Raw genomic sequence first — 22,887 nt, forward strand, 5'->3', positions numbered from 1 at the left:
TGTATGCTTTTTGCCTCACAGCTAGCTCGCTGCAGTGTGCTTCATGCAGAGGTACGCTCGGGAGTCATGCAAGAATTTGAGTTGGTACAAAATACATAGCCTTTTTTCTCCATTCTACATCTCTGATGGGCACCTTGCTCCTATTTGCAGTTTATAGCAGAAGTATGAACTGTGGTATATCTGAGGCTCGTAAGAGGTTTTGTTGTGCTTGCTTTTGATATCGTCAGCTGTTACATCTCTCCAGGGTAGAGGCTGTTGGCCTTGAGGCCAACCATAACACCTCCATACAGCTAAGCTATCTTACCCTGCAGACCAGGGTGGCTGTGTCCAAACTGCCTATTGGGAATGATTCCTGGCCTGCACTAACCTCCAAGCCTTGCCAGGCATTGTCTAGTGGAGTGTTTGCTGCCCTACGCCAAGACCAGAGATCAGCAATGTGGCACTGTGGACAACTCCGTGCTTGACTTTGTGCTCCAGCTCTGATTAGCTTACTTGTACAGACGTAACTTTTGTGTAATTATGAAGAGGTTGATATCAGCTGAGATGTTGGAGGGAATAACTCCCTGGCTTTTATTTTACTGGATGCAAGAAAAACAGTACTGTTCAGTCTTTGGTGGAAAGTGTTCTATATAGAACTTGGTTCTTGCTTTTCTTCAAGTATATCATATTTCAGGGCAACTGGTCTGGATTTGGAGAAGTGGTGGGTTGGACATAATCATGCGGGAGCTATATTTGATAATTTAACTGGATTAATGTGAGAAAAATTAATAATTTTATTGAATAGTGATGAGACATTCTTTTTAACATGCATTTAACCAGAATATTAGATGGTCAGATTTAAGATAGAACACAACCAAAAATTAAAAATTAAGTAATAAATGTATTGGGCAACAGGATATGGGAAGCCCATTTGTTTCTTAGGAGCATTGTGAACTTTCATGTTTTTCTGCTGAAGTGATAAACTTCATCACTGAGAGGAAAACATGAGATTATGGCTGCCACCTGTAGCTCTTGTTGCCTTTCAGGTAATACTGATGGCCAGATGGTGGCTGTAGGCCATGAAGTGAGCTGAAGCAGGAAGCTAACAAATAATTTAATAACATATTAAAAATGAACTAAACAGCTGTGTCAGTCATACAAATATGCTGCATTTAGGGCTACACAAGGTACACTTCCAGACTACTCATGCCTTGACACCTTAGGTTTGAAGGCAAAATGTCTTCTCGATACTGAGCTTCCACATTTAACACTTGGAGTTTACTTATCTGTGGCAAGCAAAGTACTTTACCTCCTTCCATGCAGGTGCGTGACTGTTCTCATTTGCAGGAATGACGGGACTGCTGGCAGTACAGCTCAGTACCCAGCTTTGCATGGTCAAGTGCTTCATCTTCATAAGTGCAGTGCCAAGGAACAATCAGTGCCTTCTGCAGGTCTGCCCTAATTTAGCTTTCCCTGTGCACAGAAAATGAGTTTGAAAGTCTCTAATTTTGTGGTCATTGAGCTGTTGGGAAGGAAAACCCTAATGAGAATTGTTTCCATCTGCTCAGTAGAATAAATTTTGCAGCTGAACATGTGCATGACTGTTTCCAGTGACAAAGGATCTGAATTTTCAGAAGTGCTGATCTCTTGTTGCCACTTCCAGCAATATCAGTGTATCTGGGACATGCTCAAGCCCTCCAAAAACCATGCCTAAAGAAGACATACCTAAAGACAGTCCTTTGTTATAGTGTTTATGCCAGCTTCATACTCCTTGTTTACCTTCTGAACAGAACACGAACGGATGAGTGTGAGACCATCAGGAACCAGGAGCTGACTCACCCTTTGGAATACAGTACAGAACAAATTCAAACACTGCAGAAAGAAAAAGTTGAACGTAGCAAGTTCAAAGGAAGAGCTAGAGTCACTGGAGAAAATGTGAAATCAGAAGAAATACAAGTAAGCTGTCTTCTGTAGAGTAAATGCACTGTTTTCTTCCATGTATGTCCTTCAGTGCAGGCATCTTATGGTAGTTCCTGAATCCTTCAATTTGTCACAGGTGGCCATTTATTCTTCTACTTCTTGGGTCAGTTGTGTGTACAATGAAGATTTTTTGTGTTAATAAGTCATTGTTTTCATTTTTGTTTTAAATGTACATCCCATTATCTTTATATAAGAAGAAAAAATAGGCTGAAGAAATGTGCCTTCTATTTGGTGCAGAAGGTTGTGAGGTCTCCCTTATTCTTTATATTTCTGTGGACTGGCTTTTCCAAATTTGAACTGGCTCTTGAAAAATTTCCATCTCCTGCCATACTGGACTTTAAATCTTTGTGAAGATTTTTAACTATCCTGATCTTTGTTTTTCTGGTACCTGGAATATATCTAGCTATGTATCTAATTTAACTGCCTGCCCTGCCCAATTAAATCCCACATTCATCCTAAAAAGGCTCTAGGTTACTTTAAACTTGAGTGCCAGATGCTAGACACTGGCCTTCAAGAGATGTCAGGGTACACTCAAGACAAAAGTATGAGTACTTCACATTGTACTTTCTGGACATAAAAAATAATCTAGGAGTGGCTCGTTTCCTAATTATGCTATGTTTCCATGAAAATCAGTCCTGGGAGCCAAGGTTATGTAAATAAATCTGTTCAATCAATCCCTTTCTTACCTGCTTTGTCTGCTCTTATAAATGACCCAAGCTTCCAAATTCACTTTCAGAGGTTTCTTCCGAAGTCTGTAGTTCTTTTAGTCAGCTTTTTCTCTAGCTCTGCACCTACTGACAACTAATTTCTAGTCTACCTACTTCAGATGAAACCTACACATGCAAAAATAATCCATTTTCCAAAGCTTGTCTCCACAGATCTATCCATAAAGTCTCTGATAAAAGCATGGAAATCTCCTGAGGAGGATCAGTGAAATGGGATCTCAGTGTCCTTAGAAATTGCCCAAAGTGCCCATGGGAGGCAGAGCATGCTCTCCAACATCTCTGTCATCAGTAATCTCTGAAAACTCAGTGTAAGAAAATAATAATGAATTTATCAGAGTCATCAGAAATAGAAATAAAACATGAATTTCATGTAGATTTAGTGAAAACGTCATCAAAACCTATTGGTTTGAAGTGGTTAGTAACGCTGAGAAAGAATAATATCTAGCAAAGGCAATTTGTCTGCTTCTTGCTAGCTGTAAGGCTTAGTCCATAGGTCAGCTAGGTACACAGAAAGGTTAGAACTTGAAAAACTCTTGATGGGTGAATGAACGTAAGGTAAGAGATGCTATACAGACTGATTGAAAAATTAGTGTACCTGAAAAGGGAAAGCAAACTCAAGCATCATTAGCTCATTTAGACGTAGACAAAGAATTATACCCAAAAGGTAGAATAAGCTGTGGAGGCCGTTGATCATCTGGTTTTGCTGAGGAGACGCATTACATTTGTTTTTAATAAGAATTTGAAAGCGTCTGATAAAATCTTGTCAACTTCATGCTCTGGTGAGCTGCACTAGGGTAGTCCAGGTAGGGGAGGAAAGATGTGCACAACCAAAATAAAATTATAATCTACTGGAGCAGGATAGTCTCTAATTTGAGAGGATAGAAAGCATGAACTGCAGTTGTTGCTTAGTAGAATCGTGGTATCGAGCTACTTGCTACCACATTGTGAATGGTGCCAGTCCTGGATGGTGATGCTCTCTCTTCAGGCATTCTTCCAATGCAAGGTTTCTTCTAGGTGCTCTCGAGTTCATTTTCCTGAGTCATTCATTGTAAATTCTTCTAAATTCCTTTAGGGGAGTTCCATCTATTCCATCCTCCATTTCAGTCTCCTTAGCAATAAAGTCATATTTGAATATCTGTGGCTATGATCCCTAGTAAGAAAAGTTGGACAGAACAATGTTCTGGCACAAAAGGATGTGATACACTTGACAGGAACATGCCAATTTCAATGAAATTTTTGACCAGAAAAATTTTGGAAAAAGTCAGAATGGCAAGATAGTGCTTTGTTCAAACTTTATGTACTTTCTGTTTTTCATCTGTAAGTTTTTGAAATACATAATTTTTGTACTACACAGATAGTGAATGGTTTCTCTGCTCATGTTTCATATTTCTCTAAGTGAAACATTCACAACATGAAAATTTAAATAGTTTCAGTGAGGTTATTTTAGCTTTTTGAATAAAAATATTTTGAATGTCTTCTCTGCAAAATATTTTGAAACATCAGCTTTTTCTCCACCTGGGTTTTTAAAAAGTTGTTAGAATTTCTACTGATTCTGAGGACTGATTCTGTTTCCTGACTAGGTCTAGCCCTGGAAATGAAGTTTAATAGAATTGTTTCAATCTTTTGTTCTCAGCTGTCAACATAACGAGCTGACATTCAAAATTAAAGTTTGCAACAGAACAGTTGTAAACCTGCGAGATTTCCATGTTCATAAGTCTGTTTCTTCTTGAAAACGGCTGATTGATGTACAGACTTCTGACAGTGGGCAGTTCACAGCAAATAAAGGATGGTGATGAGAAGGACAGAATTAGGCAGATACACGAATGAAGGGAAAGTAAGAAAAAGGGAGTACACATGACGATTGGTTGACTAGAGAGCAAATTGCATGTTTCTTGCTTAACTCTACTGGTGTCACAGTTTCAGTATCCAGCATGAGTGCTCTGAACAAACTGGAAGACTGAGTTTTGGAGACAGCATGGGTGAGTGTAGAAGAAGAGTATAGAGGAAAATTATAGTGACATATGCATATGAAAAAGTCATCTCCAAGGTGCACCAAATTTCATTATTGCCATTTCCCTTACCTCAGTTACAAATTATGTCTTTGCTATTCCCTGCTGTTTGTGGGAACTATTCAACTGATCATGTGCCCTTGTCACTACATGAGAAGCTGATGAACTGCCAGTTTTGACTTTAAGACATACCTTGCCTTTTTTTGAAAACATCTGCATTTAATGGTGTTTATTTGCATGATTAATTTTCATTTCCTGCTTTTTCTTCACACAGACCTCCCTCTGTTATCTTTGTAAGAGTATTGTCACACCAATGACTACAGCATGGTATGGAGAGGATTAGATGCTGGTTGACAGTTTTGCTCAGTTCAGGGAAATTTATTCAGTCTCTCAAGTGGGTTTTGCTATGTTTGCTGATCTATATGCTACCAGGGCTAGACCTTTTATCATACCTGAACTAGCTCATTTAAAACTAGCTCAAGAGCTCTGCACTGTGGTTGGTACCCTTAGTATTTGGTTCTTTATCCATTGCCATCAAAAATGAGTGTCTCTGAAGTGTTTTGTTTGTGTCTGTATTTCATCAACATCCTTGGCAAATCTCATATAAGCTCCTTTAACTTTCTTCTCACCACTTTCTCAGTTCTTTTCCTTCTTTCAGATATTCTTCCGCCAGCTGTTTCTGTATTTTTGCTGCCTGTTCTTTGCCTACCTCAGTTGTTCCCATGTTCACTTCATTTCTACCCACCACTTACACAGTCATGTCTTCTTCTTCTTCTTCCTCCTTTTTTCTTTTGTGTTTTGCTTTGTTTCCTGTTATCTACACATTTTATTTGTGCTTTCTTCACACTTCTTCAGTGGTGCCATGAAATTATCACTGTTGATCTGCATATAAACGTAGCATCTTTGACTTATCCTCTGCCTGATAGACTGGGTGAAACATACTGCTGCCCTTGTAAGTAAACCTCTTGATAACCTGTTCCTGTCTTAGTATCATAACGAGGAATGTATCTATTGCATTGCAATGCTGAAGAGACAGTAGGTGCCTGAAATCTTGGAAAGTGGGAGAGGGGGTTGAAATTACAACATTTAATCTATAACCAAAGGTTAAACTAAAGCAATGCAAAATAGTATATTGAAAAAGATGCAGTATGGTGATACAGAGTAGTGAAAAGATATTTTGAAGAACAGATGTTTGAACATGAAGGACAAGAAGAAAATGTGATTTTACAGACCAGCATATTGTCAAGGAAAAGACATTCTAGGTGACTTGCTTACACTGTATCTCAGTGAAATGCTGTATTTAAGTGGACAGGTGGCAACTCTGGATATATGAAGGTGAATATCAAGTTGGCAGAATAAGACAGTGTTATTTCTATATATGCCACTGGTAAAAGCATTTCTGAAATTATAGCTTGTGTGTATTTCTCAAAAAAAGTTCATGAGAAATTGGAAATAATTAATTAGGAAAAAAAAGAAACAGAAATAACTGGATTTTGTTTTTTAGTTCTAAACCTAATTTATCCAAAAAAGGTTGAGATGATTCAGTCATGGTTTGCAAGTGCCTACACAGTGAAATGATTTGTAATACCAGACGGTTCATTGATTCTAGTGGAGCGTGCATATTAAGATCTGTTGTTTGGATGTTGTTTGGACACTGAAGGTATATATATTCAGATAGAAATATATTGTGTCTTTTTAACATTAAAGGGAAAACCTACAGTTATCTAGAAAGTTGGTGGCTTCTGTGCATAAGTTATTGGGTGAGATACCACGGTCGGTGTTATGCTTGAAGCTAGACTCAGTGAGTTTTGTGAGCAATTCTAGCTTTATAATCTAGCCATTCCAAGCTGGAAGATATTCACAGTCAAGTGCAAACCATTTGACTGAGTCAATGCCACTAAGAATAAAGGACTAGCTGAGCAGCAAGGATGGACCTTTCTTTGGTTCAAGGAGCCAAGACAAAATATACTCTTAGTCAGTCATTTATGTTTGCATTCATTTTTCTTTTGTATTAATTATTGGCTAAATGTGTGGGTGAGATTTAGTTTGTTCTAAATACAGGAGTTTTCAGTTTTTTTTTTTAAAGGTAATTTCAAATGGGTTCTTTAAATATTGCAGTAGACCTTTAAGCAGAATAAAATTCTCCATGCTTCCTTCTGGATTTGTAAAATGGGCATGCCTAGTCCAGAGCTATGCAATGACATGGCACGCTTTTTTCCTGTTGGCAGATATTAAAGCAGCAGATTGCAGGACTGCAGGAGGAGTTCAAGAGAAGTGAGTCCTGCTGGCATGCTGCCTACAGCAAGCTAAGAGACCAGGTAGAGATGCTGACCAGACAGAACATGGAGCTTCGAGATGAGCTCAGAGTTTCAGAGCATCAGAGGCTGAAAGTGGAAAAAAAACCAGGAGCTGTGAATTTCATGGACAGAAAATCAGAGACCCTGGTACTGGAAGACATTATCTGTTTAATACTTTCTGAAAAATTCAGATTTAGTTTTTCTTTTGAGCAGGCATGTGTGAATACTCTTCCTCTACTACTTCCATGGTTAGCCTGCAGGAGGTAAAAATCAGCTCTATAGTAAGCCACGTTTAAATATACTCTTTGTGTGGGACTGCTCCATTAGGGTCTTATTTATCCTTGGAATGTGTACCTCCACCAGGTGATTTAAACCACCTATCTCAGACACTTATATCAGGGCAGACGGTACCTGTCTCCCTCCACTGACAAAGGAGGGAGTCTAGATAACTAAGTCACATGAAGTACCTAACTTCTTAGTCAGCTAAAGTCAAATGAGATGAATTCTGAATGTGTTTAATGCCATTTACTTTTTTAATAAAGCAGCCCTTGAGCCAGCTGCAGGCTGGTTGTTAGTAATAGATATAGTGGGACCTTTTAGTAAGCCTCATTTCAGTTCTTATGTTGTGCTGTAAATATTCAGGGGAGAAAACACTCTCAGTGGCCTGCCTTACAAAAGCAGCAGTTGGACTACTGAATGGGAGTTATACTTGGGTGGAGCAGGGAAGAGGAGCAGGGTGGAGGATATGATTGGCTAGTATAAATGCCTCTGGTGATCTTCTGAAATTGAAGAGGTTTAATCATAGTTTAACAGTTTCTATTGTCCTTTCCCATTCAGTAGTTCATTTGTTTAATACATTTGTAGGGTCCCTCACTACCTTACTGTGGAACTGAGTAACCACATTTAATGTGTTCATCTTCCAGCATGCTGGGAGGGAGAAGAATGCTATTATCCCCTTTTTACACAACGGAAAGCAATCTGGAGAAATTAAATGGTTCAGACTGGAATTCAAAAGACAGAACTCTGGTTTAAGTTGGTTATTTCATTTCCTTGTATACTCAAGAGAGAAAAATAGGTGCCTTCAAAGAGTGATTAATTTCATCCTGTATGAAATGGAGGATCTAGAATAGATAGCTATCTTCTAGATGATGCAGTCTGGTGAGATGAATCCTACTCTTCCACAGAGAGCCTGCTCCTAGGAGAGAATTGAATCTAGCCCTTAACTCCTAGGTATTTCTCTAATTTGTATATCTAATTTCTATTAATGTATCTTTAAAATATGTTAGAACCACCAATTAACCTGTCTCTTGCATAATTTATGTAGTGAACAAATTTTTGATCTCCCTTTTTATTTGATTTTAATGTTCTCATTAATGAGACTTATCACCTAACACTGTTACGTTCATTTGAAAATGTCATTTCAAGTTAGCTTTTCACTTTACTTTTAATTTGCCCAAACCTATCTTTTAGTATGGCTCATCCTTTCATATATTATTAAGGTCAGAGAAAAAAAAAAGAATAGACTCACATGTGCAGAATAAATGATATAGAAATTCCAGTAAAAGCAAGGATAAGAAAAAAGCCAACTCACTTCTATTGGGACATTTGGTGATGTAGAGCTTTCATTCAAGCCACTGAAGATTTTTGTTGTGTGAGAGTAATTCTTGCCTGGCATGAGAATGCTTTGCCAGGCATTAGGATCTGTATGTAAAGATGTTAGGATGCTACATTATGAAGATCGCTGTTTCTGATGTTGGGGAGCATCAGCAGAAGAAGATGTGGAATTTCATTCATTGTGTTTAAATTTATAGGGGTTAGGTTTCAATCCTGAGCCATTAAATATGCTAGTCTCAGTTTTTTTCATAATGAAAGACTACCATCCTCTGTGGTATCTTTGCTTTGAAAGAAAATCTGCAGTTACGCACCATCCTAGCATATTATCTGAGTAATGGCTATCGGTATACTTAGATGACATCATTCTTATTACGACAGAAAACCTGAAGGCTTTGAGAGTTGTTGCTTATTTTTGCCATATTTAAGAAGTGTCTGATTCTACTAGAAGCAGCTTGAACTATTAGTTACGTATTTATAACAAATTCTCCGTTAGCTTGCAGAAGCTATTTTGCGAGAGACATCATCTTCATCCAAACAAGAAGAAAGATCATGGAGAGACAGTCATAAAAGCCACAGCATCACCCCTGTGGGGTTGAAGACATCTTTGCAGAAACACTTCTTCAGAAATGTGAATAGCAAAGTATGCATTCCTATTGTCAGTAGTTACATTTCCACAATTTCGACTATTTATTTTAAAGAATGTTCTTTGGTATCAAAATTTGTGCAAATGAAAGTGTCCGTAAAAGCATAGTCATGTTTTTTGCAGTACGTTTGTGCTGTGATTCAGCATGACTTTACTTGTATTTGTCTTCTGGTTTTGCAATAGCAGGAGAGAAAGCTTCTTTCTCCTCTTCCTAACTGAATTACCTATTGTTGCGGATGTACTCAGAATTCATTGTAGATGCTGCTTCACAGCTTGGTTTTATAGAGAACTGTCACAGAGTAAGGCTGCAATACCATAAGGAGTCCACTTAGAGGAGCTCTTTCCAACCTTGTCTCTGTGAAGCATAAATCCAGAACGGCAAATTTTGCCATTCAAGGCATTACTTGTCAATAAGATGCCACAGAATTTGCCCTGTGTGTAAAACAAAAAATTATCCCTAGTGCCCTTATGCCTGATAAAGTCAGTGGGAAAATCACTTTGCTTTTTACAAGTTGTGATACGTTGGTTCTTTATGTCAGATGAGATGTTTGTTTCTGAATGGTAGCTCTATGACTGCTCTTCCACAGCTAGCTTACTGTAATGCTTAACACAGCACACAGTTTAGAATATATATATTTTTAGATATCTTGCTGTGCTTTTCCTTCTCTTGGCTTCATATTTCTTGCTTTTTGAGTGCCTCAATTATTACAAGCCCTCCTTCTTCTTTTTGTTCACACTTAGCTGAAATCTGTGGTTTGTTCCAGCGAACAGCCTCTCTGAAATTCCTCTTCTCTGTTGGAAATTAATGATCTTCTGATAGGAACAGATTCCACTGGCTATGGCAAAAATTAGCTCAGATTAGCCAACACACTACCATTCCCTCCCTGCCTGTTTAGGGACTGAAATGAAACTTAAAGCATGTCAAATGAGACAGGAGGCTTCTATTCTCTTGTAGTGATAATGATAATGTGTGGCTTGAAATTCACTAGGCAGTGGCTTTAATGAATTTTGCATGGTATTGGATATGAAAAAAGGTGATCATAAAAATGACTCCAAACTGAATATGCATAAGAAAGCAGAGTTACTCATGTCAGAAATAGTAGCTTCTGAATGGGACACAGATATTAGGTGTCTGCTTTCAAGACTGGCTACCTTTCTAAGCAGTATATGCCATTTAGAAATCAGAAGTTTGATGGGTTTGGTGCAGGAAATCGTTTTGTTTGTTCTATACTGATGTTGGACCTCCCCAGTCTCTTCTACAGCCAGGATCTCTGTCACTGAGTGCTGAGGTGGGCAGAGTTATGAACCAGCATAATAATGTGAGATATACTATCTGCAGCTGAGGTGGGCAGTAATGGCCAAAAGCTAACTGTCCTAACTGTTAGCTTATCCTGGAAGTTTTCAAGGTATGAAAGAGTTTGTTTCATTGGAACATCCCCAGCATTCTTGTGAAATGAGGAAAACACAGAAACGTTCGATCTTCTTATAGGCTCCCTAAGGCTTGCTAAGTTCATTTTCCTCATACAGTGCTCAGCAATGTGCAAAAAAAAATTGTGTCTTCAGCAGCAGTTCTGAGAAGGAGGAAGTTGAGGACAGCAGACTTCTAGGCTAGCTGTTGTCTGAGCCTTCATAATCCAGCTAGTATTGGTTCCAGTCCAACCGTTATCCAGCACAAGCATGAGAAAGACTGACGGGCATAGTGCCCGGATGTCCTGAGTGAACTCTTAATATCTGAAGGGGCATGCATTCTTTGTTTGATCTTGTGGTAGAGGAAGGCTCTGTAGTTAACACAGTAGCTTCTGATTATTTGAATGAGGAAATGAAGGCTCAAGTAAATAGAACACTAAGAAGTAGTGCAAAGAGCCAGGAAGGACAAAATCTGTGTAATAGTGGTAGATCTGAATATAGTGACTCACTTGTATTTCTTTTGCATTTGAGCTCTTGCTAGCAGGTGGATGCTTTCCCTAAAAGATTCTGTGAATCTGGACAAATATAAATTCTGGATACAGATAAAACAAACTCTCTTGCTTTTTCTGTCCAAAATTGAGAGACTGTGCATGGGAGCACATGAAAGTGAATGGCATCAACTGATAATCCCTTAGAAAGAATCAAGTAGCCCCTGAACACTCCTATGCCAAAGTTTAGTATAGAGAAAATGAAGAAAAGGGAAAAAGACGTTACAAAAGTTTAGGGTTCTTTTGTACAAAATTTTCCTCTTGTGTACTTACTTGCACTGATTCATTCACTGCAGCACTGGAGGTAGTTCCTAATTAGATGTGCAAGGGCGGTGGTATGAATGCACCAAAACCTGTAGACTTTGCTGTATTTGCAATGGAGAGGTTGTCTGAATCCTTCCTTTCTATCTGATGCTGAGAGGAAAAAGTGTCTAAATCAGGTCAGGAGGTTGCTGTAGGATCACTGATCTATACTGTGGCTGTTTTGAAAGATAGGGTTAACAAAGCTATCTGAGCCTACCTAGACTGTTGATTCTAAGAGAAGGGTTGAGTGGCTTTAAACAACGGTGGCAGTAGTTTGAGTTCTGCAACCACCTGCATGTCAGCTATGTTTGATGAGAAACTCACTGAAGGTTCACAGATAAGGGCAGAAAGTTACTTGAGAAATTGTATTTTCTAGAGAGAGAAAAAAAGAGGCAGGATAGGAGCATTGAACAATGTCCAGGAGTCCTCATCAAGGTGTTCTGCAACAGGAGAAAGGTGTGGAGGTATTTTCAAGTCCGGAGTTCATGTCCTTTACTGCTTAAAGTGTGTGTTTTCTTATGTTTTAGTGCTGCATGATGATGCTTATTATGAGCCTGGATGTCAAAAAAAGTCTGTGTAGAGCCAGGCGTTTCTGAGGGTTGTGCCCTGCTGTGCATAGCTGTCAGGACAGCTATGTTCGCAGGTTTCTGTCAGTTCTATAGGAGCATGGGCTTGACTGGGGGAGCCTGGTTATTTATAAAAATACCTTAAAACCAAACACTGTGTTATGTCCCCTCCAGGCACTGGAGTTGACAGCCTGATACCTAGGAAGAAAAACAAGTTTCTGAAGTGGTACTGGTCTAATCAAAATAATACATTTGACCTACCGGAGATCTGACATGTTACTGCCAGCGGGATACAAAAAAAAATAAAATTGAAACAAGCTTACATTGTTCACAGGAAAAATAACAGAGTTGTTGACTATGACTGCAAGAATTAAAGGTGCTAAATTGATAAGGAAGTGTTGTCAAGCAGTGTGGCTGCATATAGGTTTAAAATCCTCAGGACTCTGCCAGGGCAACAAATACAGTCCACAGAGGTCCTCTTCCCTGTTATCCAGTCACTGTTTTATGTGACTTATGAAGAACCCAGAAACTTACAGCATGTCTTGAAGGGTGCTTATACTGTCCCTACAGCTTTGAATGTAACATGCTTCTCCTCCCACCCAAACCCACACTGTGTCATTTACTTCTGTGAAAAGATACAGAAGCCCCCAGAGCTGGAAGGGCAGAACTGTGCCGGGTCAGTTTTATTACCAGGGCACTTTCCCAAAAGGCAGCAGTCTGTAATCAGAAGAGCATAAATGGAAAACCATGGTAGGATCAAGTCAGGGATCTTGGTGGTATCCTAACTGCAGTACAATTGTCTTTGGTTTTGGTGTCCAGGAGCGTTCTTTTGAGGGGAAGGACTAGTTCCTTTTATCTGTATTACAAGCCTAAAGCTGGAGAGCAAATCCACTGTTAGGATTTTACCCGCTAGTGTCTGTTTATAAAAAGGATAAAGGTGACACTTGGAAACTCTGAAGATACTAGTCACCATTTATCTCACTCCTAAAATACTTGGAACTGCAGGGATAAATGCATATCCTTTGAAAAAGCTGTATTTCCTCTTCTGCTGCCTATCAAGGGAAATGGCAAATGCGTGTTTCCTCTGTGCCCAGGGAGCACAGGACACGAGCAGCTCATGCAATGATGAGTCAAGAGCTGCCACAGGCCCCTCCGGCAGGGTGGAACTGGGTGTGGCCTGGAAGATCTGCAGGCTGGCCTCAGTGGATAATTCTTGCAACTCTTTTCAGGCAACCTGATTTCTGAGTGCCTCACATTAGATTTTCAGCAGAAATGAGATGTCCGTTTCCTGCAAGGCATACGGATATGGATAGATATTAGTGATTTCTATGAGAAAAGAGACACTCTGCATAAGGGTGAGCTGTACGCTGAAAGACAAATTGCTATTTTTTAACATTCTTGTTGGAAAAGTTTCAGTGGAGGTCAAATGTGCTTTCTTCTAACCTTATTAGGAGGATTTTGCTGTCTAATTTTGCCATGGATTTTGAGAACTTTTGATTATGTTCTTTCCTTGTCTATGAGAATTCTTTCTGAGAATTTACTAATTATGAAGCAGGGAAGTATGAGTTCTGGAAGTATGTAAAGAGCCTTTTGTAGCACCTGTATTTTCACTGCTTTATCTGAGTATTTGTTGCTTCTTCCCAGCTTTTCAGTCAAGGTGTGGGAATTCAAACTGTATATGACACAAACCGTGATATTTGAAGGTTATAAGAGCTCCTTATTTATGGGATTTGACAAATGAGAGATTTCCAGAATAATCCAGTTTGTATCAGCATCACAAAAAAATATAGGTATAAAATCTGGGAGGAAGATCCCATTAGAAAATTTAAAGGATTACTGCTGAACATTGGGAACAAGGAGAACACATTTTTAAAGTTTGTATGGTGTACATAGGCTCTAAGTAACACCACCTACTCCTGCTCTCTGCTGCCTGGCTGTTAGCATAGATCTGTAGGACTGGAAGGAACCTTGAGAGGTCAGCTAGTCCTTCCTTTTGCCAAGAGCAGGATCAGTGACACTGACAGTTAATTAATATGTGCTTAGCTAGCTCCCGTGAAAAGGATTCCAAAATGAGTTGGCATCTTATGCTGCCTAACTATTCTTTTAATTAGAAAGTTTTACTTAATGCTGGAAGGCTGTTTCCTCCTCAGTCCCTGCACCTTTTTTGCATCAAGGGTTTTCCTTTAGTGGTGATTCATTTGCTTCCAGTGAAGAAAAGCCAAAAGGTTTATTCAGATGATTTGATGACTGCCTATGAAAATGGTAGAATTGAGAGAGCCTTCATCAAGAATCTGATCATGTGTGACTAACCCAAATACTGAGTACCTGGTTGCCTGGATTACAGTGATTGCTCTTATTTATGAAATAATATCTCTTAGAATGACACCCATCTGTACAAAAACAAAGAAAGACCACAGGTACTTCTCTACACCTATCTTGATCCCCCTGTCATTATTGCTTTTAAAGTAGGTATGATAGTGTATACTTTAAAACTGTGTAATCTATGCTATGGCCAACATTAAAAAATGAAATGGGCAGCTTGTACAATAGCATATATAGCAACCTGGAGTACCTTTATTAACGCTGTTCTGCATGGAAGCTCTCACATACAGAAATGTACATTTTTCTGAAAGTGTTGAACAGTTAATCATGTTCCTGTTGTAGGATTTTTCATGGTATTTTAAGATGTTTATATCAACTTAACACAAATCTATTCAAAACCTTTTAGGCACTAAAAAGCTCTGTACAAAGGACTGAGTATTTAAGATCAGTAACAAAGGAGCATCAAGAAAAGAAATCATCTAATTGCTTCCTTAGCAGAAGCACAACACCCACTGGCAGGAGAACACCTCATCAAGAAAGAGTAACACCTTTTGAGCCAGAAAAAGTAAGTCAGTAGCAAGGACAATTTGGACTGTCGCTATTTTTTGTTTACAATGTGGTTCAGAAGCTGGATTGGGATCACGGTCCCCACATAGCTACACCTTGGTCTTCCTTCCCTGGTTCTTCCATACTCTTGCCAGAAATAACCTCAGGTATCGTTCATACATAGAGTTATTCAGGTATATCCAGGCCTGAGCAAGGGTAAATGCTGGGAACCTGCCCTTCTTATGGTCTCAGAAAAGTTCTCAGCTGATCACACACAGCGAGTATAGGTATGCAGCATGAGCCGGCACTCCCCAGGGGCTGAGGTGACGACAAGGTGGGCAAGACAGCAACCTCACTGATAAGGGCCCTATCCCACCACCCCGCGAGGGAGCAGGGCAGCTGAGGGGGTGGTAATTGGGGTCAGCCAAGAGTCCTGGTCATCAGGCAAGTTCATAGTGATGAGGCAGGTCTGAGAAGTGTCAGGCCGGGAAGTCGGCTGGCAGGTCAAGGTCCAAGTTTGGATCAGTGAGGTGCGTGGCCAGGCACAGGCACAGCTGCAGTGCAGCCCAGTAAGGACTAGGAATGAGATCCTCAGCTTAAATTCAGTTCCTGAGAGAGTGGGGGAAGAAGCCCCCTCTGAGACTTCTTCCAGCTCTTTCACCCCTGTCTCTTTCATCACAACAGTCTGAACCAAGATTAGACACCTGCAGCTTATCAGCAAGCTGGCCTTGAGTGCAGACAGCTAAACTCCTAGCAAGAGGAAGTGCACTCTGGGCCCTATCAATGACAGTTCCCAAGTTACAGTGAAGCATGGCTGTATGTCAGTGCCTCTTCATTTTGTTTCAGGTTGCATATCCACCCTCTCCTATGGGGAAGAAGACAGATGATAGAAAATCACCTGGAGCTGTCTTGCATCCAAGTGGTTTTAAGGAGCCTGACTCATCTTCTTATGTAAAAGGTAAGATTTGTGGGAACTTTCTGCCTGCTGACAGCAGTCTGCAAATGACTTGGAGACACTGCTCTCCAACCTTTGGATCACAGACAATGTGTTGTCATGAAAACTCTCCTCTTTTTCTCAGAAGTTAAAAAAGTTAACTTTGAGAAGAAAGAGGGAGCAGATTATGCTGTTGCCTGTAGTTACCTGCTCAGTTTGTCCTGGAAGCAGAGAAGGTAGAGAACGGAGGTGGGCTGCACTGCTCTGGTCCAGGATGAAGCGACTTCAGGAGGATGGGCAAGCTGTTAGCAAACATTGTCACTATACGAAGTGATATGTTGCAGGAATCTGAGAGCTGGCATCTTTCAAAAACATTCTGAGAGGTGTGGAAGCATGTGATTCAGCAATTTCCATACGCTTTCAATGACTTTTCATTTATGTTTTCTTACGGGCAGGTATTTGTCCATTTCAGGTAGCACAGAAGAAATGCCTCTCTCACATAACCAGGACAGTGACAATTGTAGCTTTACATTCTGCAGTAACAATGGAGAAACCCAGGTATTTCTTTATGTAACTACAAAATGATCGAGTGCCTCTGTGATCACGGTTTTCATATATAGCATGCTAACTACCATTTAGCTCTCCTGGCTTTATTTTCTCACATCTGCTCACGATGATCTGTATTTAAAACAATATTGTAATGGCTTACAAATAATACAGTAGATTTCTGTATCAGGTTAGTCCTGTATGACTGTTTGACATAAACAGATTTATGTTGCTAGTTAACATTTTAATTTTGGTTCAGGAAGAAGAGAATCTTAAAAAGATAGAAAAAATGCGTAAACCTTGGAATAAAGTGGCTTTTGTGACCACTAACGGGAGAAATGGCATAAATGCTTATGACAACAAAATATCTGCAGAGAGTTCTCCTACTCTTCTGGAGGCTGAAGCAAAGGTTTGAGCAACTTACAGTTCTGGCTCTGGTACTGATCAGCAACTGTCTTCTTTCTGTCTGTGAAATTAAATGAAGCACACTGGCAAAAAGAAAATCTTATATTTACACTTCTTTCCTGGCCACTGTAAAACTTAGAACCTTTACTTCTGAGACTAACAGTGGGTCATAATCTCCTGAAAAACACGGTTTCTGTTTTCTAATGAAATTACATGTATTATTATTATGAAGGGAGAGGGGTTATTCTATCCATAAGATTTGTACCTGTCTCCAATGCAAACCTGAAGCAAGACAGACCAAATTTGAGTTTTTTTGCTAGTGTTTAGATGCCACTGCTGGCTTTGGAGTTTTCCAATGTGTGGCTTTTCAATCTGTTGCCTGGCATTGCTAATGTGCTCTGGAGGCTCTACTGGAAAAGCGTGCTCAGTCCTTGGGAGATATTTTGACATATAGGCAACAGCACCAGAGAAACCTCAAACTGTCTTGGCCTGCATACATGAAGTCTGGATTAGAAAGGAAATGGAGAACTGAAGGATGTTATCCTTAGAGGGAAGGGAGGCCACTGTGGAAAACACCACAGTGAGAATGCTAAGATGAGAGAGGGCATTCTGCTGGCAAAAGCTTTGCAAGGGTGCTGTGCAACAGACACAGTGCTGTAGGAGTGGATCTGGGTACTTTAATCACAGTTAACAGCTTTTTACTAGAACACATCATTGCGCTGTAGGGAGAAGAATTCACTGTTCCATTGGATCCCACAATTCAAAATACACCACATCCTCAGACTGTAATTAACGTTAGCTAATAATTGTTTTGGATGCTATTGGCCTGACCCTTATTCAAGCAAATTATGTCCTGAATGTCAATTAGTTTAAGGCTCCTTTACATTGCCATAAAATGAAAAGAGCGCTCATTGTAACAGTAAACTGAGCGTGTAGCATCCTGATTAGCCCTTAGTTACATAGTTAGCATTACCTACACTTAAGGACCCTGTCATTTGTTTCAGAAGAGAGGATCCAGCTAATGCAGGTATGTTCCTTTGCAAATCAGAAACCCAATATTCACAGATAATTCTGTTCTTTGTTCTTTTTATTCTCTCCACTTCTTGCAGGGTAGTTTCCCAGAATGCACTCTTTTCCCAGATTTTTGGACTCTCTGTATTTTCTTTTTTGTTTTGCAAACTGAAGTTAATTGAAGCTAATATGAAGCACTCCTAGGTCTCACTAAAAGATTATCAAAATTTATTGTAAATGCAAGGCAATACTTCAAAGAAAGGCAGCTTTCCTCTGTGTGTATGTTAAGATAAACACCTTTTTTGCACAGTTGATTAAAGTTAATGAAAATATTTTTAAATAATAATAATAATATGTAATAATAATAATAATCTTAAAACTGTGACTGTGATATTTTCATAGATATTGCTTCCAAAATCAATATTATCTAGAAGGTCATTTTTACACCAAGAAAGAAGAAAAAGTGAGGAAGATGTGCAGGAAAAAATAGAGCATCACGATGGAAAGGTGAGAGAAATTAGGGAGGAAAAAGACTTGGAGAGATCATCAGTAGTTCTGCAGTATTGATGGGAATCACTGCTTCAAGGAGCCACCAAGAATTATTTCTCAAATGAAATGTCTTTCCTTTACAGGAGAGCTCAAGTATAAAGTAGCTGAAGGGCTGGAAGTCCAGTAACCAAATTCTCTTATTTTCCACCCTGATTTGCTCAATGACTTTCATCAGGTCTTTTTTGTTTCAGCTACCTCATTTGTGAGATGGGAGGAATGATACTGTTTAGAGATGAAAATATGCTGGTAGGGTAGTGACAGTTTTGCAGTGCAAGATAAAAGACTATGCCTTTCTTTCCTTGGAAGTGAATATAATGTCAGTAAACTGTGCCAGCTGCACACCACTTGTGGGAGAAGTCCTTCGTTACATGCAGTTGAGTACACCTGGAGTAATGTCAGAGGCTCTGCACTAGATGCAGCCTAGTCCAGTTTGCTCAAACCACCTGTCAAAATCCCCAAAGTTTTCTCAGCTGCTTCTTACAAATTGCTTCCAGCTGCCCATTGTCCTTAGAACCAGAGCTTCGCTTGGCAGCTGGCTTTCCCACCCTTCGGCAGTCCCTGTCACTGGGAGGAGGGGATGAGTGAGCAATTCCTGCTGGCTTCCCTTTGTGCTCCTTGCTGCCAAACTAGGCAACATGTTCCTACATGGCAGCTCAGAAATGATCTTGAAAGGCTGATTCTGTAGATGAGTTTATGCATTGCATTATCTGGGGTGCGTTGATGTTGGGAAGGATTGTCAGCAATGCGACCAAGTGACCTGGCGCTAGCTTTGCTGCTGATAGAGAAGCACTCTTTCCAGCACCATCACTGATCCTATGGTTCAGATCTGAACTCAGTCTTAGATGTCTCTTCAGCTACACTGCTCCAAGTAGGCTCATCCTGTTAAAGCCTTTTTTGACTGACTGAGGGAATTCTATGCCTAATCACGGTTGTCAGCTCTGGGTAAGGTTTTTGGGTAGGTGAAGCTAAGACAGTAGTTTAGTTTCTCTGTTTGCTCAGTCCTAGGCCTCTCTTCTCACCCTGCCAATGCAGGTGTTGATTAATGATACTTACCAGTGGGTAGTCATAGAAACAGCTTTTGTGATACAACATTTGTTCAGGGGATACTGGTTTGAGATGCCAATTCTTTTATAGTTGATATTGAGGTGGGCTTTGTGAAAGCTTCTACCAATCACAGTTCATTCTTGCAGAAGCAGAAAATACAGCGTCTGTTGTTCTGATCCTTGAAAGAAAAACAGTTATGAAAATAGTGCACTCTGATATTTTTACCACTGGCTTTTACTCATAAAATTGAGTTATATGCACCTTCTGGTTGTATTCTTCTTTGTATTTCATCAAATGAATTCTGTTATGGGATTTGATATATGCTAGACAGAACTAGCTGCCATAGTGATTCCAGGAAAATTGATTAACCAGAGGCTATGCTAGGTAAGAAGTCTCTTTGACCAATATGTTGGTGGTAGAAGGGCATACTGATGGCATTGTTGCCACCTGTTGTCTTGTTAAGAAGTCTTGAGTGGTTTTGCAGGAGGTTTCTGCATGTAGCCACATTTAATTCTGTAGTACTGAATGTCCTTCCTGCCTTGCATTACCTGGAATAAAATGGTTGTTAACATATGTCAGCAATCTATGTTAATACATCAAGTTCAATCATTTTGGTTTGCACAATACAGAATCTGGGTCTCTTGGGTGGAATTGTACCAGCATATATGAAATTAGTACAGACAGTAACTAACTGATGTCAGTCAAGTAATAAACTGAATGGCTTCACTGTTGCCACAGGGCTTTGTGCCTTACAGATTAACAGAAAAAAAAAAACGTGATGGGGAGAAGGGGAGATTTGGGCCAAGTGCTACAGAAGAGATCATTTTGAGAAACGAAAATACCTGACATTTGTTCTCTTTTACACACAAATGAGGCAAACAGCTTGCCTGTGTTGCAGAAATAGCTTTTGAATTAAAAAGACATAGGATGGGTCCAATGAAATACTTCAAGCTCCAATTTCATTGGAAGGTAGTGCAGTTTTACTCGTTTCCCTATAGTTTCAGATGTTGCTGTGTAATGAGTCTGCTTTGGCTTGATTTGTCTTCATTTGCATCAGATGTTTTATGTGTTTGAAGGTGGAAGAGGTGCTTACTGATGGACGTCGAATCATCACTTTTCGCAATGGTACCAAAAAAGAGATCAGTGCTGATAAAAGGATGACAGTGGTTAGCTTTTTCAATGGAGATGTAAAGAAGATCATGCCAGATCAGAGAGTGGTGTGTAACATTTGCTTTTTCTTTAAGGAAAATTAAGTGATTTGTCCTACAAGGTCCTACCATTTGTGTTAATCTGTCATTTCTGGGAGAAATGGATTAGGAAGGGTGTTGATTTAATAAACCTGAAAAGGGAGGCTTCTCTATATACAAGGACAAGAAGGGAAAGAGGCTGAAGAAACAGTCTTGGAAGGAACAACAGGGTAGTTGTTTCCAGAGGAAAGGAGACTGAAAGAAGACAAAGGGCGAGGGCAGCTATCTGAAGCAAGGACTGGCTCTTACATTTGTATGGTAGGTAGCACAGAGGGTTCTTCCCTCTAGGTATTATGTATATATGAATAGTTAATAATAATGTGAGCTAGAGTGGAAGTGAGTGAGTCTGATGGGAGTGCAAACATTTTAAATTAATGGTGCCTGGATGGGAGCTAGAGCAAAGAGGCGGGAAGATCACTTTCATGAGTGGACTATTCTGTTGTACTTTATCAGGAGGAAAGTAGCAAAACCTACACGCATCCGTAAGGAGTGGAGTGATTAAGAGTTAGGAATAGAAATGCAAACATAGCTACTTGTATGGATGGCAGATACAGAAAATGACCTTGAAATGACTTTTCTAAGACGGCTTATTTTTAAGCACATTGTTATGGTTGAATCTGCTTATGCATATATTGTGAACATGCTGCAAACACTTCACTCTCCTTACAGATTTATTATTATGCAGATGCGCAGACAACCCACACTGCTTATCCCAATGGCCTGGAGGTGCTGCAGTTCCCTAATAATCAGATAGGTATGCAAGAGCTCATGAATGTGGACTGTATGTACAGGAAGTTTTTTATTATGAAAGTGTTGTCTCATTCTGACTCCAGCACATTATGTTTTTTTTCTCCTTGGTTTGCATTGTATTTGTATTTGACTTCCAGTATGATTCATGCTCAGGTTCATCCTACAAAGCAAGATAACAATGAAGTGCTAATGCATTGCTTATATTTCTGATTATCTGATTATTTGATTCTTTAATTTCTTTAGCAATATGTTGGATATCATTTCCATCCTTACTACCATGTCCCCCAAGAATCTAGCTCCGCATAAAGCAGCATGAAAAAAATTGTAAACAAACTTTTTGCATCTTATTTCCCCCAGAAAAGCATCATCCTGATGGCACACAAGAAATTATATTCCCAGATCAGACAGTGAAATGCCTCTATAGTGGTGGACTCGAGGAAACTTTTTTCCCAGATGGTACAGTAGTAAAAGTAGAAAAGTAAGTCTTATGTTAAATGACAGGAACTGGGCTTTGGGCACAGGTACAGTGATCCTGACATTTAAAACTATGGTTGTATTCTGTATGGTTGAGAAATTTCAGGACGAAAGGAGAAAGGATTTGGAAGATGACTAGGGTTTTGCTGTAATAAGTCACTGCAAATTGTTGACTTCTTGAATCATAGGTGATAATTTATCACAGGCAAAGTGACCATGAAATGTTCCTAATTCAGTTCCATGTAACTTCACACTTGCTTTGTACATCAGGCTGGGACTGCTGTGTAACTTGCAAGACATGGGAGAAACAGCTGTCTGTGTTAACAGTGCAAGCACTGAAGGACTGAGGATGAGGACTCCTGAGCTTTTTCCTAGCTTTTTGGCTCACTTTCTGATCTTGGGCAAAACATTTTAGATATTATCTCTTTATTCCTCTGTGTAAAATTAAGACTAATGATATTAGAACTTACTTATGCATGTCCCTTGCTGGCTTAGGAACTACACTGTTGCAAAAATAATTTCCTGCTTGCAAAATTCCTTGAGATCCTTGCATGAAGAATTCTGCAGGATCTGCAGACCCCGCCACAATTAGGTATTATTTTATGTACTGAAGAATCCATGTGGTGATCTCATATTGTGGGATCTGTTCTGTAATGCCATTGCATGTAAAACTCTGAGGTGAATTACAACCTGAGAAAGCTTCCATCTGACATTATTTTTCACTTTTACTATATCACATTAGATAGATCAGTGAGATAAGTTAATAAGAGACAGAGCCTTCCCCTGACGGAGGTGTATATATCTTCTGACCTAGTTTTATCATCTTTGGGAAAGGAAGATGTTGGTTGCACGTAGGTTGTTATCCTATCCTCAACCCATACATCACAAGAAAGATTCATTGTGAAGGAGCTAGGGTGCCTGTGGCGTCTTTGTCTTGTGGCTTTTTCCATGCTTGTGCAGTATCTCACCTTCATCATTGTTAAAGGCT

At 39.6% G+C, this 22,887-nt stretch overlaps 1 protein-coding gene across 1 annotated transcript in view; it reads left to right on the forward strand.

Moving 5' to 3' along the window:
- Positions 1 to 22,887, forward strand: part of LOC106487369 (centromere protein J-like) — a 47,675-nt gene that overhangs the window by 22,237 nt on the left and 2,551 nt on the right. The window contains exons 10-20 of the mRNA XM_013946119.2: positions 1,770 to 1,935; positions 6,922 to 7,137; positions 9,098 to 9,244; positions 14,800 to 14,958; positions 15,786 to 15,897; positions 16,346 to 16,431; positions 16,679 to 16,828; positions 18,238 to 18,342; positions 20,505 to 20,645; positions 21,345 to 21,429; positions 21,783 to 21,903. Coding sequence (XP_013801573.1) covers positions 1,770 to 1,935; positions 6,922 to 7,137; positions 9,098 to 9,244; positions 14,800 to 14,958; positions 15,786 to 15,897; positions 16,346 to 16,431; positions 16,679 to 16,828; positions 18,238 to 18,342; positions 20,505 to 20,645; positions 21,345 to 21,429; positions 21,783 to 21,903 — 1,488 coding nt within the window. The remainder of the gene's footprint in view (positions 1 to 1,769; positions 1,936 to 6,921; positions 7,138 to 9,097; positions 9,245 to 14,799; positions 14,959 to 15,785; positions 15,898 to 16,345; positions 16,432 to 16,678; positions 16,829 to 18,237; positions 18,343 to 20,504; positions 20,646 to 21,344; positions 21,430 to 21,782; positions 21,904 to 22,887) is intronic.

The sequence above is a fragment of the Apteryx mantelli genome, chromosome 3 (genome assembly GCF_036417845.1).
Source record: "Apteryx mantelli isolate bAptMan1 chromosome 3, bAptMan1.hap1, whole genome shotgun sequence".
Taxonomy (NCBI): Eukaryota; Metazoa; Chordata; class Aves; order Apterygiformes; family Apterygidae; genus Apteryx; species Apteryx mantelli.